Here is a 19,740-nt window from a genome sequence, read left to right as displayed (position 1 = left end):
TGGCGCTCTTCTCCCTGCTGGTCGGTCCCCACCCAGCCTGGCCTGGGGTCACCTGGCCAGGTCTGCCATTAGCCTTGGAAACCTGGAGACCGAGGGGGCCTGGGCCAGGGATGAAGGGGAGGGAGGGAGTGGGGAGGAGGAAGGGAGAAAAGGTACCCCGGGCCAGGCGGTCAGAGCCCAGATCGCCCTGCCCAGTCCTGGCCCCTCAGCCCCCAGGGACCTGGAAACAGGAGGCCCTTTGTGGGCGGCAGGGGTTGGCCTGACTGAAGCCCTGGTTCCTGCCGCCCAGCAGATTCCAGCCGGGGCAGAGGCGGCCCTGGAGAGTGGAGAGGACAGAGGACAGAGGACAGGTGGGGTGAGCCAAGTCTCTGCACATCCTGCCTCTCGGCGTGGGTGCCCATGGTCCGGCCTCCAAGTGGAGCTGTGCCCGAGGTGCGCCGGCAGCCAGGGAGGGTAGAGCAGGGACGGGGCGGAGGCGGACCCAGTCACCAGGAGGGAAGTTCAGGGTCCAAGACAGGGCTGTTCCTCCCCCAGGGGCAGAAAGCCCCTCATCTTCCAACCCTCCCACCAAGAAACAATTAAGCCTTTCTAATCAAACTCCTCTGAGCCTCATGAGGCCCTCCAGACCTGACCCCAGTGCCCCGCCAGTCCCATTTCCGGGCACCCCCTCCCAAGTTCAGGCCTTCATGCGTCCTCCTCTAAACTGCCCCCATGCCAGGCCTCCCTTCATGCTCACTGTGACCTCTGTCTGGAACACGCCTCCCTCCGTTCTAGAATTATGCATCCTTCAGGTCTCAGCTGAACCATTGCCTCCTCGAGGATGCCGCCCTCATCAACCCCTCCCCCCATACAAGCTCAGCAACCCCCCAGTATATACACACCCTCCAAGCTCCCTGGGGGGCTCCCAGCCAACACCTAGCACAGTCCTGACTCATCACCCCCTGGTGTCCTCATCTGTTTAACATCTGTCCCCCCTGCCCCCAGGCTGCCGGCAGGGAGTGGGTAGGGACCAGGTCTTGCTTCCCTGTTGCATTCTCAGCACCCAGCCCTGGGTCTGGCTCAGAGAAACACTGAAAGGTTTGTTGAATGAATAAGTGAGCCGGAAGAGACCTTGTAACTTCACAGACGAGAACAAGGCCCTGAGGGAGGAAGGGAAGTTCCTATACTACCAGGCAGATCAGTGATAAGAAAGAAATGACACCATAAAAAAATCTTTACCAAGAACTGTGAATCCTCCCAAACCCTCTCAGATACAGGAGAAGATATTATCCCCATTTTACAGAGGCTCCCAGAGGTAAGTTGATCTCCTAAGATCATGTTGCTGGAAAGTGGCAGAATCAGGGTTTTTATTCTGTGATTCAGGAGCTCAACAACCGCATCCCTCTGGAAACAATTTCCTATATTTTTTTCTCAGCATCACAGAACAGTCTTCATCAAAGGAGAGGGTTAAGGACAGCATGACAATGGTTTCCAAAAACCAGAAGGAAAAGTGGTGGTTGGTGGTTCAGTTGCTAAGTCACGTCTGACTCTTTGTAACTCTACAGACTGTAGCCCTTCAGGCTCCTCTGTCCATGGGATTTTCCAGGCAAGAATACTGGAGTGGGTTGTCATTTCCTTCTCTAGGGGATCTTCCCCACCCGGGGATTGAACCTGGGTCTCCTGTATTGGAGGAAGATTCCTTCCCAACTGAGCCACCAGAGACATTAAGGGCAAAAGGTCCATCTAGGCAAGGCTATGGTTTTCCCAGTGGTCATGTATGGATGTGAGAGTTGGACTATAAAGAAAGCTGAGTGCCGAAGAACTGATGCTTTTGAATGGTGGTGTTGGAAAAGACTCTTGAGAGTCCCTTGGACTGCAAGGAGATCCAACCAGTCCATCCTAAAGGAGATCAGTCCTGGGTGTTCATTGGAAGGACTGATGTTGAAGCTGAAACTCCAATACTTTGGCCACCTGATGCAAAGAACTGACTCATTGGAAAAGACCCTGATGCTGGGAAAGATTGAAGGTGGGAGGAGAAGGGGATGACAGAGGATGAGATGGTTGGATGGCATCACCGACTCAATGGACATGGGTTTGAGTAAACTCCAGGAGTTGGTGATGGACAGGAGGCCTGGCGTGCTGCAGTCCATGAGATCGCAAAGAGTCAGACGTGACTGAGCGAGTGAACTGAACTGAACTGACCATGGTTTCTAAAACCCCAGAAGGAAAAGGAAAATGGCTCACAGAGCAGGGGGGCCACACCACAGTCGGCCACTAGGTGTCACCACTCAGCAAGGTGCCCGGTAACCCCGCTCCCAGCTCCCCGGGCCTCAAGGGGACAGCTCACCGTTGTTGCAGTGTCGGACACAGTCCTGCAGGACGGCCTGCCACTTGTCCTGCTCGGCTTCCGTCATCATGCAAAAGTAGTAGTGACGCGCCGAAGGATGCCAGAGGATGAGTGGGAACTGCGTGGGGCACTTGAGGATGGGGGCGGAGCCCGATTTCGGTGTGGTCCCTGTGGAGACAGCACCCGCTGAGCGGCTGCCCTCTGTGGCTTCCCTTGGCCAGAGGATGGCCAGCAGCTGACCCCTCGCCCTGCCCCTCCAGGACCAGAGAGGGCTGGCCTGTCCCGGAATGACCAGAGTCAGTGAGGAGGCTGCTTCCCTCAGGCTCCACAGCTTGGCTAAGAGAAGGCCTGCCTCCCCCAACCCCCCAGCACCAATTCTTTGAGTTAGTAATGCGTCCACTTCCCTGGGGTCAGGTTCCAAACTCTGTGCAGGAGGCACAAGTAACACAGGATTGGAGCCCTCAGGGTCAAGGGCCAAGCATTACTGTCTTGGGTTTCCCTTCAAATTTCAGCTGCAGAAGCCAAAGGGTGGCTTAAATGTCCAAAGTAGGAGGGAGGCGTGGGGGCAGGGGATACAGAGTAAATAAAAGGGGATTTCTCTCTCTGTGTTTTGTCCTCATGGATATTCGAGATCCAGAGAGATAAGTGGTCCTGGGCTGTGACCTGGTCACTCCTGTTAATAACAGAACAATGGCAGTTCTTCTTTGGGTCCTGGCTCTGGGTCCCTGTGCTGGGCTCAACACACACAGAGCACCTCGTGGGGTCTCCACAACACCCCAAGGTCAGCCCTCCCAGTGCAAGGGCTGGAATCCAGGAAAATCAAACTCCAGCTGAGTCCTCAATCACCAAGTCCCACACAGGGGTATCTCACTACCCCTTGGTCTCCTTGGGATCAGCTAAGAGGCGGACGTGATCCCAAGAAAGTTTCTGGGTGTCTCTGATGGGGTGGGGTCGCCTGGGATGGCTCCCCACAAATGCAGTGTTGACTCAGTGGTTTACCAAGGGGGGCACCTGGATCATCTTCTCCCAGAACCTCTCAGGGCCCCAGGGAAGGAGCAGGGTACAGAATGAGCTCAGGAAGTGGGGGCTGGGTGGGACTCACACTGGTGCGGCCCCAATTCACTGGGTGACTTCAGGCAAACCCCTCTCAGGCCTCCCCTTGGAGGTTCAGGTTGTGCTGGGCGCTTGCCACCAGCTCTAGCCCAGCTGCTGGACATGGAGCTTGGAGTTCCAAAACCAGGGATGCCCCCCACCCTCTCCGGCCAAATCCCTGGGCACTTGGCCTGGGATGGGTGGTCCCTTTACCTGGTAAAGAGTTGCCAACGAGCTCCAGGTACTGGTCCAAGGAGGTGAGGATTTTGTAGCCCGCACTGTTGATGACCGCTCGGGGTGGGATCTGCCGCTCATAAGCCTGGGGGGAGGAGGCAAGAGAGATGGTGGAGGCAGCTACAGGTATGGCCAAGCCCAAACCCAATGTCTGTACCTGGCTCCAGGGCCCCACTCAGTGTTCCCTGCCCAAGACAGGGAGGAGGAGGGGTAGGGGAAGAGAAGAGAGAGGAAGGAGTTTGACCGTCATTGTGACTAGAGGCAACATGGTGTCCTGAGCAGGACCCAGGCTCGGGGCTCGAATCCTGGCTTCACTAAGTACTACGTGTGTGATGTTGAGGATAACACCTCTTGCGCTTTAGTTTGGGCGTCCCTGGTGGCTCAGGGGTAAAGAATCCACCTGCCAATGCAGGAGACGCCAGTTCAATCCCTGGGTCAGGAAGATTCCCCTGGAGAAGGAAATGGCAACCCATTCCAGGATTCCTGCCTGGAGAATCCCATGGACAGAGGAGCCTGGCAGGCTATGCACCACTTAGCAACTAAGTAACAACAACATGCTTTAGTTTCCTCATCTATAAAACCAGGTTGATAATAGTTCCTACCTCACAGGGCTCCCTAAGGACCCAGGGAGATAACTGGGTAACATTCAGCACAGTGCCTGCTACAGCAAGGGTCAGGAAGCACTGCTGATGTGATTATGGCTGGGTTTGTCAAAAAGTTCATTTGGGGTTTTCCATAACATCTTATGGGAAAAAAACCTGAAAAAAACTTTTTGGCCATCCTAATATTATCACCACTGCTACAACTGCCTCTACAAGGAGCAGTTATCACTAGCCTAGTGTTCGTTACCTACCAGGTACTGTGCTTTGGGCCCCAAATGCTTCATTTCACAGAATTGTCACAATCCAGAGGTGGGCACCATTACGAGCCCCAGGGTCACATAACTGTGACCTAGGACGTGAACCTGGCCTGTCAGCCTCTAGAGCCCAGGGTCTTTGATTACCCTGAACTGTCCACTAACTTCTAGGTCCTGAGCACCACACAAGGCCGCTTGGGAGGAGAATAATATATTCATTGGAAGGACTGATGCTGAAGCTTCAATACTTTGGCCAGCAGATGCAAAGGGCCGACTCACTGGAAAAGACCCTGATGCTGGGAAAGACTGAAGGCAGGAGAAGGGGGTGACAGAGGATGAGACAGTTGGATGGCACCATTGATTCAATGGACATGAACTTGGGCAAACTCCAGGAGATAGTAGAGGACAGGGAGGCCTGGCACACTGCAGTCCATGGGGCCACAAAGAATCGGACACGACTGAGCGACTGAACAGCAGCTGCTTTCTTACACCAGTGGGAAGAAAAAATAGTTCTGAGGCGGCGCTCATACAGCAGGGCTGCCATACTGCAGCCTGCCACTAGGTGTCACCACTCAACGTATCTCTTGAGAGCGGCAGAAACCTCCGAGGCAATGATTTTCAAAGTGGTCCCTGATGAGCAGCATTAAAGTCACATAAGAACTTGTCAGAAATGCATATTCTTAGCCCCACTGCAGACCTGAATCAAATTGAGGGTAGGCCCAGCAACCTGGTATGTTTGTTTGTTTGTTTGTTTTCATTTCTTTTGGAATTTATTTTTTAATTGAAGGATAATTGCTTTACAGGATTTTGTTGTTTTCTGTCAAACATCAACATGAATCAGCCACAGGCAGCAACCTGTTTTTACACCAGCCTTCCAGGTGATTCTGTGCACTGAGAACTGCTGCCCTGAGGCATCGGTTGCTCCTGACTCTGCTTCTGTTACTCTACTGCAAAGAGATCAAACCAGTCAACCCTAAAGGGAATCAACCCTGAATATTCACCGGAAGGACTGATGCTGAAACTGAAGCTCCAATACTTCGGCCACCTGATGTGAAGAGCCGACTCACTGGAAAAACCCCAAAGTTGGGAAAGACTGAAGGCAAGAGCAGAAGGGGGTGGCAGATGATGAAATGCTTAGATAGCATCACCAACTCAGTGGACGTGAATTGGAGCAAACTCCAGGAGATAGTGGAGGCCAGAGGAGCCTGGTGGCTGCAGTCCCATGAGGTCACAAAGAGTTGGACACGACTGAGCGACTGAACAACAACACTGATTTGCCTCAAAACAGAGTGCTCAAGCCTGCCCTTTGGCTGCTCTAGAGGAATGTGTGGCAGAAGAAGTTGGGTCTGTGGTTCAACCAGGTGGGACCTCCCTGAGGGCCCAAGGCAAAGGACACTCATCCCCAGACCGGTGGTCCAGTGGTTAAGAATCCACCTGCCAATGCAGGGGACGTGGGTTTGGTTCCTGGTCCAGGAAGATTCCACCTGCTGCTGGGCAACTGAGCCTGAGCACCCCAGAGCCTGTGTTCTGCAACAAGAGGAGCCACTGGAACGAGAAGCCCGAGGACCACAACGAGAAAAAAGCCCACACACAGCAACAAAGACCTAATGCGACCAAAAATAAATAAATTTTGAAAAAAAGGACAGTCATCCCCCCGCTTCCCTGCTTCAGGGCAGGGAGTTGCAAGCAGAGGCATTAGGAAGGAAAAAAGACAGGACCAGCACCCAGGGTGCTCTGAGGCAGGGGAATGGCCAGTTTGCTGTGGCTGTGGAAGCCCAAGGCAGGAAGGGGGCTGATGGGGGAGGAGGGCCCTGGATATGGAGAGATTGGGAGGGCCGTGGGGGTGGCCCGGAGCCAGTAACGGGCTGCTTCTGCGGGGGAGAGGCAGAGTGAAAGGGGACCCCCAGCGAGCTGGGTGCCTGGATGGGTGAAATGCCACTGAGAGGGGGCGCCCAGCTTTGGGCAGGCGGGAAAGGGTGAGGGGAAAGATGCTAAGGTTTGGCTTTGGCCCTGGTGACTGCAAGGCGGGTGCGGGTGGCCGGCTGAGGGTGGAGATGTGGGGTCTCACGTTCAGGAGTCAGGGGGCGTGTAGCATTAACAATCACAGAGTAGGGAGCTGTGGGGACGTGAAAGAAGCGCTGGGCCAGGCCTGGGAGGCCTGGGGGGAGCCTCACCACTTTGTTCTCGTAAAGCACCAGCCCATAGTTGTGTGGCACGAGGCTGAAGCGGTTCCTCCACTTCTTGTTGTCCTCCTGGTACTGGAAGAGGTTCCCCGAGAAGATGATGCGCTCCTCCAGGGGCACCTGTGGGCAGTGAGGGGCGGGGAGTGAGGCTGGGTGCCCTGATCTCACTCCTCACCGAGGCCTCTGAGGCAGCGTGGCGTCACACCCATTTAGCAGATGGGGAAAATGAGGCTGGGGAGCAGCGAAGTCCCCTCTACACTCCAGGTCCAGCCAGAGGCATGGTGATGCTGGGACTAGAACCCAGGCCAGGCACTGTGACAGGGGAGCCAGCCAGGACCCCACCCCGTCCTGGCCCCAGGCAGACACAGTGGCCTCCTCGGGAAGGTCTCCAGAGCCCGAAGCAGGCTGCGTCCCCATCCATTCCCCCTGCAGTGGGACTGCCACGGTCACTCCGGCCAGAGGGGACAGGCCGGGCACCTGAGCACATCTCTCTTCCTGCTCTGAGCCTGTTTCCCCTCAGGGCAACACAAACTTGACCAAGGTGGTGCCATAGAGCCTCCCCAGCTCTGACAGGTGACAAGATGGCCTCCACGAACCCGGATTGGGGAGGAGGGGACTTCAGCCCAAAGGGTTCCTGTCTGACAAACACCCTGGCAGACTCGGGGCCAGCGTGGGCAGCAGAAACACCGAGACCTCCCCGCAAAGCCTTAGCTTCGACTCTACTACAGGCTCGGTGTGACTTCAGGCCTGCCCCATCACCTCTCTGAGCCTCAGTTTCCTCATCTGTAAAATGGGACCGTGACAGCCCCCACGACAGGGGCAGGGATCATGCAGGCAGTCGGCACCGGGCAGGCAGTCCAATACACAGGAGCTGCCGTGACCACTGCTGGGGTTCTGTCTGCGTCAGTCTCCCGGCTCCTCAGACTGACATTTGGGGAGGGGGAAGGGAGAGTAAACAGACTTCTGGAAAGGAGATAACAGGAAGCCAAGAGGGAACAGCCCTGCTCCTGGGTGGGAGGAGCGCGGGAGTCAAGGGTTCCTGTCTCTCAGAGGCCTCCGTCAGCTCTAAAACAAATACGGGGCCTTCTGCAAAAAGCAACACGTATCCTGTGTAATAAAGGGAGAAGGTGTAATTTGACTGGTGCCTAACCTCTCCTAGCTTCCGAGCTCTGCAACTGCACTCAGAGGTGAGCGGCCCCTCCCAAGGCACCCCCCACCCCCAGGCCTGTCTCCTCACCGGGCCTCTTCTCCCCAGCAACCTCCCTGCCACTCTTCGAGGGGAAATGCCAAAACATTCCTGGAAAATGAGGGCCCATTGTACTCAAACAATAGGACCCCGAAGACTGCTTCCTACCCAGGGACAAAAATATTTACAGGAAAAGAAAATGGTTCCCCCCCCCACCAGGCACCCCCTCCCCACCACGACAGTGGGCTTTCCCCTGGGCTGCGTGGTCTATATTTAGACTGGGGCCTACTCTCACCCCAGCTCCTGAGTTCCCGTCTCCGCTAGAAAGAAAGCGCACAAAGAGCTCTCCAGACACCCCGGGCAGACCCTTGTTCTCCCTCGTCTGCAGCCGCCACTCTGGCTTAGAGCCGGAACCCAGGGCTCAGGCTTTCCCGGGTGAGTGGGGCTCGGCACCCTGCCCCCTAAAGTCCACCCTCAGATCCTGGACAGCCCGTAATGGCTGGTTGATTGCTTTTCAGATGTGGGTTTGGGTTTTATTTTTAAGACTTTCAAATGGCAGAGTCGTGTTTCCACTGGAAGGTCTGCAGGAAGCGGAACCCAGGAGACAGCCCAGGCCAAATATTTTGGACTCTGCAAAGCTCTCTTCTGCCGCCGACGGGCATCTTCGAGGGACCGTGAGAGCACAGGCCCCCAGGCTCCGACAGCCTACGCCTCGGGAGCCTGGACAAGCAACTCTCCCTCCCCGAGCCCCGGTGTCCACCTCTGGGAGGGGCGCCGGGTCATAATCACAGTCCCTCTGAGCCATGTCATGCCAGCTGGATGCAGCACCCGCACAGAAGAACTGTTGTTTTTATCACTACTATTATTATATTAATAGTAGTATTATTTCTAACAAAAACAATTTATGTGATGATGATAATGATAATGATTTCTATTATCATTGTTACCATGACTTAGCCTCATGATGGTCAGTTTCCTGAGTGGTGAATGGGACCCAAAATCCCTCCTCTTCTGAAACTGTGGGTGATTTCATATTACTCTTCCTGCTGACATGTTGCGTCTGTTTTCTGACCATGAACACTCAACCTGATGAGTGTGAAAGGCGTTTCTCATGCAGGATAAATGCTGAGTGCATCAGGTGACCCCGCTCCTGTCTTGGGTTGTTGGAATTCAGGCTGCCTGTGACATTTCCTTTCAAATAGGGGAGCAGCCCACAGGAAGCAGCTCCCTGAGGTGGGTCCAAAGCCCTCTCTGCTATCACATAGGTGTGCCCCTGCCAGACACCCAGGCCAGGCCACAGCTGCCCTCTGCTGAAAAAGGTCAGGAGGTTGCCATGACATCAGGAGACCAGACAGATTTTCCTGGGCCCCAAATCAAAGTGACAGGTGACGCTCTGACACACAGCACTGACCTTCCCTCCACCCAGGCAGACTGGGGGTCAAGGCAGAAAGAGGAACCAAGTCAGGAATCTGGAACCTGGCTTGAGTCCTGCCCTCCACCATCCCAAGCAAGCCATGGGCTCACCTCTGGGCCTCTGCACATGTCACTGCCTGGGTCTGATATTCCTTCTCCCATAAGGTCTTTAGCTGAGATGGCCCTTCTTCCGGGAAGCCCTCCCAGACCACCCAGACAAGGGCCCACTGCAGCACCCCAGAAACAGCAAGGCCTGGCTTCTCTCCCCAAGTGCTCAACTCCTCACTTCCTCAGTGCCATTCCCACCCTGATGCCAGGGGTGACCACAGGATCCCGTCCCTGGGAGGCTCTACTAGCCTCCTCTGGCCCATTCTGACCCCTCAGTGGTGAGCAGGCAAACCTGGACAAACCTTTACTGTGCAAACATAACCCTACCACTGGTAAGAGGAGTAATGACAAGGCCAGAAATGATGACACATCAGCCAAGCATCTGTCCAGCCCCAGGCACCCGGCCCACAGATCTTTAATCCTCACGGCCACCTGGCGCGGGAGGTGTGCCCATCCCCATTCACAGGTGAGTAAACTGAGGCCCCACGAGGTGAGGTCATTAGCTCGAGGGTGCGTAGACTCTAACAGGAGGAGCTGGGCTTGGACCAGGCCTGTCAAGATGACTCAGAGCCCCAGCCCAGTAGGAGGAGGGGCTGGCCTGGGGAGGAGGCGCCCACAGGGGCCTCGATGCCACCACCAGGTCACCTCCCTATTCAGAAGCCGGGGTGGGGCCCTCAGAGACCATCCAGCAACCGCGGGAAACCGAGGCCCAGAGAGGGAAGGATCCTTGCCCAGGCCCTCGGAGGCCGCCCCGCCCCTGCCCAGCACCTCTCACCTTGCGCCAGAGCAGCTGGGCCTGCGGCAACCCAGTGCCCTCGATCTCGTGCCGCATGCTGTTGAAGAGGGCCACGCCATACTGGTCTTCGTAGAATCGGAGGAACTCCGTCAGGATCTTCCCGGTCTTCTCTGAAAGGGAAGGACAAACAGGCTGTGAGGCTGGCATGACTGCTTCCCGGCAGTGACCTGAGCCAGGGAGGGGCATCCGCCTTGCCCCAAATCCCAGCTCCTAAAACGGTCCACACGGGCTCTGCAGGCGCATCTGCGTTGCATTTCTGGCCAGGGTGGGGCCTTTCCCACACACGGCTGGGCGAGCTTCTGGGCGGGAGAAGGGGCGATGACCGTGACGGTGAAGCCAACAGAGACGCAAGAGACCAACAGACAAGTGAAGAGAAGCTCAGTCTCGCCAGCCAGCAAATGAAGGCAAACGGAAGATTTCCTTTTCCCCATCAGACCAGCTGGGACGCAGAGAACAGGCACTTTAACCAGAGCTGGGGGAGTGGCAAGATGGGACTGCGTGTTTGGATGGGGAGGGTGGTCGTGTGCACGCGTGCCCTTGCTCCTGTAGGGATCCAGCCCGCAGAATGCACCAGAACTTGCCAGAAGCAAGCCAATTGTACACGGGGGTCGGGGGGGGAATGATTCAATACCCAACAGTTCACTCAGGTCAGGCAGAAGATGAAGGGGACCTCCGTACATGTAACAAAAGGAAGGTGTCCGCACTCTGCCGCATCAGGAGCTCTGCAGGCTCCCATGTTGAACAGCATCGCATTTAAGATTATTCCTGTAGGTGCATGTGATTTATTTACGCTTGAGGACCTCAAAGAAGAGGTCCAGGAGGCAGCACTCCAGGCTGTTAAGGGCGGCACATTTGAGCGTGGGAATGAGAAGCAGAGGGCGGGTTTCAGGTTCTGCTTTATTCATTTGTTTAGCATTTGAATTATTTTATGAGCATGACTCTTTTTACAATAAAAAAAAAAAAATCAACATTCTAAAATGAACTCATCTACCGGACTAACTACCACTTTGCAGTCACTGGCTATTGGCCTCTCTCTTGCTAAAGCAGATTTTAAACAGAGAAGGGGATGCCCCAGGGTGCAAAAGCAGGCCCAGCACTCGCTGCCCAGGCCTCCCCATTGACAGATTAATAAACTGAGGTCCAGAGAGGGTCATGACCCACACCAAGAGGACTCCTCCTTAGGCAAGACTTCCCCGTCCTAAGTAGCTGGACTTGGGGTCTGTGCTGGCCCGCTGTGCAGTTTCCGCTGTACACTGGGAGGACCAACTCAATCATGGACAGGCCCCACCACCTCTAACAGTCTCGGACTCAAGGTTCCAAAGACCTGGTCCTTTCTCAAATGAAAAGTGGCCGACATGACGCCATCCCTCCCACGGCTGGTCCCTAGATAGCAAAAGCACCCAGCAAGGACAGAGCTTCATTTAATTCTCTCAATAGCTCTATGACACTTCCCTGGTGGCTCAGTAGTAAAGAATCTGCCTGCAATGCAGGACTCACAGGAGACACAGGTTCAATCCCTGGGTCAGGAAGATCCCATGGAGGAGGGCATGACAACCCACTCCAGTATTCTTGCCTGGAGAATCCCAGGGACAGAGGACCCTGGCAGGCCATAGTCCAAAGGGGTTGCAAAGAGTCAGACGTGACTGAAGTGACTTAGCTTGCATACAATAGCTCTATGGGGTATGGTTGGTGTTATCCGCATTACGGAGGAGAACATTGAGACTCAAAGAGGTTAAGTCACTGACACAAGGTCATACAGATAGTGAGCGAGACCGCTGGAATGCAGTCCTGGAGCCCAGGCAGGAGGTGGTGGCTGGGGAAGAAGGCTGAGAGGGGGTGCCACACCCCACACCAAGGGTGTGTGGCAGACCCACTCCTCCCACCCCTTCCAGAGGCAGCTCAGCCCATGGGTCCCTCTTCACAGGCCTGTGCTTCCCTTCCTGGAACAAGCTCATGTCTGTTCAGATTCTGTTTTCAGGGGAGGAAGGGGAGAACAAATGAGGAATTTGCTTTGAATGCCTATTTTTTAAAAACCATAAACAACCAGAACTCTCTCAAAGGCCACGAGAATTGTTCTGAAAAAATGATGAGGTGGGAGGGGGTGGTGGGGGAAGAGATGGGGTGATGAACTGGGGCCAAATAGAGAAAATAGGATCGCAGACAAAGGTCCATGTAGTCAGAGCTATGGTTTTTTCAGTAGTCATGTACAACAGATGTGAGAGTTGGACCGTAAAGAAGGCTGAGTGCTGAAAAATTGATGCTTTTGAAGTGTGGTGCTGGAGAAGACTCTTGAGAGTCCCTTGGACTGCAAGATCAAACCAGTCCATCCTAAAGGAAATCAGTCTTGAATATTCATTGGAAGGACTGATGCTGAAACTGAAGTTCCAGTAATTTGGCCATCTGATGCAAAGAGCTGACTCATTAGAAAAGACCCTGATACTGGGAAAGATTGAGGGCAGGAGAAGAAGGGGACAACAGAGGATGAGATGATTGGATGGCATCATCGACTCAATGGACATGAGTTTGAGCAAACTCCAGGAGATGGTGAAGGACAGGGAAACCTGGCGTGCTGCAGTCCATGGGCTCGCAAAGAGTTGGACATGACTGAGTGACTGAACAACAAAGGAGAGCAGACAACAATAATATCGATAAAACATGTAGTCATCATCATAGTCGCTCCCTTTTATTAAGTGTTAACCCCTGTCGATGGGGTGGGAAGGTTTACATGCATGACCCCAAAGAATCGTCATGAAAACCCTAGGGAGTTGGTGCTATGGTTTGCCCATTTTAGGGATCAGGAGGGTGGCAGACCCAGGACAGGAGAACCAGGTTCTCAGCCTCCAGCGCAGGCTATGGTCCCAACCCTGCCTCAACAGACAGACACCCAGTAGGCACTTTCCCAACAGGCAGGATGGGTAGGTTTGGCCCTCGGATCTCAAGGGTCCTCCAGCCACGGCTCCAGGATGCCTGCCTCAGCCCTGGCGCACCCAGCCTGATACAGCATCATATCCAGAGGGGCCAGGAACTGCCCTGACCCTCAGGGAGACACCCCCAGGAGGAAACTCCCATCCTGTGCCAGGAACTCAAACCCAGGTCTGCCTGACTCATAGCATGCTCCCAGCTGCCGGGTCAGCAAAGCCCAGACATCACATCCAGGCAGGGAATGGTTGGGTGCAGAAGGCCCCAGGCTGGACTGGGGATGACAGGAAGGGGAGGGCCCAGCCAGGAGAAGGCCCAGGAATCACCCTTTCAAGGGGCATCGAGGCCCACGTCAGGTGGGGCTGTGGGTTGGAGAGGAAGCCAAGAAGTGAAAAAGAGAATGAGGTGACCCAGATGGAGCCAGAAGGCAAAGGTGAGCCCTGAAGCGCTGGAGCTGAGAGGGGCAGAGTAGGGGGAAGAAGGAAATTCATCTCTCGCGCTGGGATGCAGTTATCCAAGTGAGGCTGTGGGACCAGAGTCCAGGAGGGGAGGGCACGAGCAGCGGGGGCAGAGAAGTCACCTGGCAGAGGGCGGAGAGGGGAGAGGGCACAGGCAGAAACGAGGGGTGTCTCACTCCACTCAGAGGGAAGGAGAAGACGACCCCACGGGCCCTGGGCCCCATTTCACCCAGCTGCAATGACAGACGTGCCTTGCCACTGGAACTCGAGAACCGTACACACCTGGACCTGTTTTCAGATAAATTCTTTGCTACCTGAGATTCCAGAAGCAAACAGACCAGAGAACGTGGGATCTCTCAGTGGTCCAAATCTGCTCCCCAACTTGGGAGCCGAATGGATGGGGAGATGGAGGGAGGCTGGTCTCTAAGGACTGAGTACAAACCCCGGGGGGTGGGGGGCGCCTGGCACAGGCAGGAGCTGACCCAAGCAGTTACTGAGTGCCCACTCTGGGCCATATCCCGGGGGGCTGCGGACCGTGCTGGGCAAGAGGTCAGGGACTAGCAGGAGGGTCCCGACACAGTGCCAGGGAACTGGGGGGCTCAGCTGAAGTCTGGCAGCAAAGGGGGCTCTGGAAAGGGAAGACCGAAGGGGAAGAGGGCTGCGGGATGGCTTCTTGGCAGCCCGGAAGCCCGTTCCTGAGAGATGTCCTAAGACAACTTGGAGGAACTGCCACGTGCTGCTGCAGAGGATGAGGAGTTGGGGGCGAGGTGTCGAGGCTGGAAAGACCTCAGGGAGGAAGGTGGGGCAGGGGGTCCAGTCCCCTCCAGGGACAAACAGCTCCCAGGAAAGAGTCCTGAAAAGTGTCCCCAGCAGCCCCTCCAGCTGGATGCGGCTGGAAGAGCATGTAGGTAGGCATCCCGGCCCTGGAGAAGGCTCCTCCTGCCTGCTGAGCTCCAGCGGGGGTAGGGGGGTCACAGCCTGGGCAGCCCCCTCCCTGTAAGACCCACTCAGCACTGCACCCTCTCTCTCTCCTTGCCCCCCTGCAGCGGTGAGCTCCCTGGAGTCGCCAGAGGGTTTTATGACGCGGTGGCCCTTCCTGGTGTCTGCGAGTGGTCCCCGAGACCTGAGGCGTCCCTCTCTCCTCCACACCTGCCTGCACCAGCTCTTCCTGCTCTCCCCCCACAGCTTCTGGAGACACCACAGGCCAGGGATTCGGGGTCTCATCGCCCCAAAGGGCTTCTCCAATCACTCAGTGATAAAGAATCCACCTGCCATGAAGGAGACCCGGCTTTGATCCCTGGGTTGGGAAGATCACCTGGAGAAGGGAATGGCAACCCACTCCAGTATTCTTGCCTGGAGGATTCTGTCAGGCGAGTGTATGTTCCTCAGTTCTTTGTGTCGTCACAACAAAAATTTGGAGTGACGGACATTGAAGCCCCCTTGGAGGGTCACAGCTCTCGGGTCTTGGACAGACCGTGTTATAGCTCTTAAATAAATCAGTGTTACAGCTCTATTTTATTTAGATAATAGCAGGAAAATCCATCTTCGAGGAGGGCACGTCGATCTAAAGACGAGAAGAGAAGAGCGCCCCATCGTGCAGGAGAGAGAGAGAGCTAAGAGGGCTTTGGCTCCTCTTCTCGGTCCCTGGGCCTGTCTTATGTAAATTGGGCCAGCCAGGAGTGTTGTTTGTTTTACCTGAGGTTCTCACTCCGGTCCTCGGACCTTCCTTTGTTCTATTTTCGCGGGCTTTTCCCTTCCAGGTCTTTTAGCCACCGCCATTCTGGACTCCTTTTCCCTATTCTAACTACCTAACAACTCCATGGACAGAGGAGCCTGGCGGGCTACAGTTCACGGGGTCGCAAAGAGTCAGACACGACTGAGCGACTGAGCAGCAACACCCACAACGGGACTGTGAGCCAGAGACGGTGAGGGGCTCACCTGAGGTCACGCCCCCAGACCGAAGCAGTTAGGGTTCTGGTCCACAGCCCGCTGAGCCCCTCCTGAGGCCGGGCTCTGACCACTGCCCACAGGGCATCCCTCCCCCGAGAGGGCGGGGCAGGAGGGGTTGCCCAGCCACTGAGCTGCTGGGAGAGGCTGGAGGGGACAGAGTGCTGGCCTCACCCACCTTCGACACTTTCCCACACATCTCCTTCCTTTCCTGCACTGACTCAGGCCCAGGTGCTGTCAGATAAAGAGATATGAGGGTAATGACGGGGCCTGCCCTCCCGCCTCAGGCCCCACGAGGCGGCCAGAATCCCAGTCCTGAAGACCCCGGCCCCGTAAGCTACCCGGCTCTCTCAGAGCCTCAAGTTGCCCGTCTGTAAAATGAGCACACCCAGATTCCAGCTCCAGACCTCTACAAACGTGACTGCTATAATCGTAATCAACCCTGAATATTCATCGGAAGAATTGATGCTGAAGCTCCAACACTTTGGCTACCTGAGTCAAAGAGCCGACTCATGGAACAGACCCTGATGCTGGGGGAAGATTGAGGGCAGGAGGAGGAGGGGGTGACAGGGAATGAGACGGTTGGATGGCATCACTGACTCGATGGACGTGAGTTTGAGCAAACTCCAGGAGTTGGTGAAGGACAGGAGAGCCTGGCGTGCTGCAGCCCATGGGGTCGCAGAGTCAGACACGAATGAGCAGCCAAACAACCACAATCATGGTGCCCAGAGACTGCTTGGAAGTTTTTTTTTTTTTCTTTTTTTAAATTTAAATTTATAATTTATTTTAATTGGGGGCTAATTACTTTACAATATTGTAGTGGTTTTTGCCATACATTGACACGAATCAGCCATGGGTGTACATGTGTTCCCCATCCTGAACCCGCCTCCCACCTCGCTCCCAATCCCACCCCTCAGGGTCATCCCAGTGCACCAGCCCCGAGCACTTGTCTCATGCATCGAACCTGGACTGGCGATCTGTTTCACCTACGATAATGTACATGTTTCAGTGCTAGTCTCTCAAATCATCCCACCCTCGCCTTTGCTTGGAAGTTCTATTAGCAGGTATAGCTTTCATAGTTTGAAAAAATCCAATAACAACTTTAAAAAAAAGAAAAAAAAAGACCAGGAAGAGAATCACAAAATAATGATAAGGATCGGTAGGTCTTCAATAAACAAAAACCTGACAAAGGGAGGGCTCCCGAGGAAGAAGGAGCGGCTCAGGCAGAGGTGAGGGGTTGAGGATACTGGCCTTGTGCAAGGAACACGGGGGAACCCGGGCTCCCACCTGACCCTGGGGGGACTCTCGGGGCACCAGGGCCAATGGCTGGGCCCTCCTGGGACCCTCTCCCAGCACCTCCTGCCGAATAAGGAGCTAAGCTCTCCCCACTCAGACACAGGGCCCCACACACACCCCCAAAGTCTTCAAATGGCCTGGAGGTGAATATAGGTAAATAAACCCTCCATTTACAGGGGAGTAAACCAAGGCCCAGAAAGATTAATGGTTCACGAAAGGTCATGCCACTCATCAGTCCACAACAGCTCCTGAGCACCTTCCTGGGGTAGTCATGGGACCACCTGCAGGGGTCGTAATTTCTTTATGAGCCCAAGAGGACAGCCCCTGAATTCTGAGGATCTGAGCCCAGCCACCACTGTGCTCTGCGACCCCAGGGAGTCACTGCCCACCCAGGGCCTCTACCTCCAGGCAACGTCCATAGCATGAAGGCAGTGGGCCCCGCAGGGATCTGAAGAGGCCACTGCCCAGGACTTCGGGGCCAGGGTGAAATACACACAACTCTCTCCCCTGAACCAGAGGCTGTTTTGGAGTCAAGCCTTGAAGCAAGTTGGTTGCATCTGTATCTCTGATTCTTAGCAGGGCTGGAACCGTGGATTAATGTCTCTCGAAAGGCCATCTCACTCACAGTCAACAAAAGCTCCTTGAGCACCTCTGGGACCATTAAGGGTGACCCGGGGGACCCCTTTACCATCTAGTCTTCCTGACTCGGACCCTCAGCAATAACTCCCAGAGGAGACCAGGGTGCCTCGCCATGCAGGACTTCGGCACGTTCAACAGCTCAGGTGATGCTGAGAGATCCTGTCACCTCCACTTTATAGATAAGATAACTGAGGTGCAGGGAGACTTGGAGACCTTCTGAAAGACACTCAGCTGAGAAAGTGAGAGGTGGATTCTAAACCTAGTCTCACACCAAAGCCTGCACAAACCCCCATCTCGTAAAGCCTCTTCATTCCCAACACAATTTCCAAACTGGCTCTCCACCTGCTCCCAGAGGTGAGCAAGGCAGGTTTTACAGTCCCATTCTACAGATAAGGAAACCGAGGTTCAGAAAGGCAAGGTGACTTTTCCAAGGTCACGCAGCTGGCGACAATCAGAGCTGAGACTAGTCTGGGGGTCTCCAGTCCCTGTCTGGTGGAGCCAAAAGGGAACCTTCACACCTACTGGGAACTCACCTGTCCATCTTCTCTGGACCTCAACCTTCCTACTGGAAAAATGGGTGGGTGGGTTCCTGTCAGCTCAGCTGATCTAAAATCTCAACGACGATCTAATCGGTGCTGTGCTGGCCCCAGAAGCTGACTGGGGTGCTGGTCTCAGCGCGGTATCTGAGCTGCTGGTGAGTCAGCTCGGAGTGGGAGCTGACCACAGTCCCCTCAGGCTGGACTGGAGAACTGGGGTGAGGGGAGCAAGACTCAGCATCACCCCTTACTTGCCAACTCAGCACCATCTCCACTGGGCATGCAGGCTCTGGGCTCAAATTCTGCTCCCAACACGCTGTTTGGCTTGGTCATGGCACTTCCCCTCTCTGAGTCTTTGTTTCTCCCTCTGCAAACAGCACACCAGTATCTGCTTAGTCAATTTATAAGATCACTGGGTTAAAGAGTGCTTCCCAGGTGGCTCAGCGGTAAAGAATCTGCCTGCCATCGCAGGAGATGCAGATTCGATCCATGGGTTGGGAAGATTCCCCTGGAAGAGGAAATGGCAACCCACTCCAGTATTCTTGTCTGGAGAAATCCATGGAGAGAGGAGCCTCCCAGCTACAGTCCACAGGGTCACAAAGAGTCGGACACGACTGAACAGGCACTCATGGGCTAACGAGCAGAATATACTTCATCTTGGCGAGGGGGAGGCATGTCGCTAACAGGGGTCCCTTTTAAGCTCCTCCTGTCCAAGGTTCCTCTAAGCCAGGGAGAGGCCCTTGAAACAGGGGCTGGACAACCCTGGCCTGGCCCAACCTCAGGGCCAGCACCACCAGCAGGCAAGGCAGCCGGAAGCATGTTAATCTCTGATTTTCCAAACTGACAACATTAAGGATCACGCTATTTCCTGCACTCAGATAGCGGGGGCTAGGCAAGAAGTTGGGGAGGCCCCAAGGTGGCCTGAAGTCCCCTGGAAACTCTGGGGGCCATTGTGTTCAGAGAGAAGGGGCTTGCTGAGCTGACGATGGAAGGAAAGACTACAGGGGTCCGCCGAGAATGGGCCCAGGAAGGTGCAGCCCGAGAGCCTCCATGCCAAGCTCAGGAAATGCTTTGCCTTCTCATGGACCTCCCAAGCCCAGCACACGCCACACTTGTGCCACGTGGACCATCCCCCGGACCCTCAGCTCAGCCCTGGAGAGGTGGTGTCTGAACTGGAGGAATGTTTCAGACAAGGAGGCCCAGCCCCAGAGAACTGAGAGCCCTGCCCAGTTCCTCAGCTGGGGAGCAGCAGCGGCCGGATTTGAGCCCAGGTCTGGGACCCCCTCCACACTGAAAAGGCGCCAGGAGGAAGGGGACAATCACCAGCCAAGATTGCATCAGCCCTGGCCCAACCATGGGGGCCTCGTGCTGGACCCAGCCCTGGACTGGCCCAAGCTGAGGGCACCATGCCAGACCTGACCCTGGCTCATCCGGTCCCTCCAGTGGGTTCGGGGGACACACCTCACCCATGAGGCCGGCTGGGTTTCAGCGCTGAGATTTGTGGACTGAAACCAGCACCCTGTAGGGCGGGGCAGCCCACAACCTGCCTGCCTGGTTCCCAGAGCACTGGGGGGGGCGCTGGAGGGGGGGTGAGGGGAGCAGACCCAGGGTGGGGAGGTGGGCAGGCAGCCAGGGATACCAACTCCACCCACCCCAGAGCCAAAGGAACAGGAGAGGCAGAGTGGGGGCAGGGACCTAGCTTGCCTGCGTCACAGAATGCTCCAGAGTGCCTCCATCTCCATCACCAGGGA

At 55.4% G+C, this 19,740-nt stretch overlaps 1 protein-coding gene across 1 annotated transcript in view; it reads right to left on the bottom strand.

Moving 5' to 3' along the window:
• Positions 1 to 19,740, bottom strand: part of NIBAN2 (niban apoptosis regulator 2) — a 53,162-nt gene that overhangs the window by 10,158 nt on the left and 23,264 nt on the right. The window contains exons 2-5 of the mRNA XM_043916807.1: positions 10,174 to 10,304; positions 6,683 to 6,811; positions 3,632 to 3,737; positions 2,327 to 2,494 (exon numbers count right to left, since the gene is read on the bottom strand). Coding sequence (XP_043772742.1) covers positions 2,327 to 2,494; positions 3,632 to 3,737; positions 6,683 to 6,811; positions 10,174 to 10,304 — 534 coding nt within the window. The remainder of the gene's footprint in view (positions 1 to 2,326; positions 2,495 to 3,631; positions 3,738 to 6,682; positions 6,812 to 10,173; positions 10,305 to 19,740) is intronic.

Source organism: Cervus elaphus, chromosome 11 (genome assembly GCF_910594005.1).
Source record: "Cervus elaphus chromosome 11, mCerEla1.1, whole genome shotgun sequence".
NCBI classification, from domain to species: domain Eukaryota; kingdom Metazoa; phylum Chordata; class Mammalia; order Artiodactyla; family Cervidae; genus Cervus; species Cervus elaphus.
This window is presented reverse-complemented; position numbering and strand designations above follow the sequence as displayed.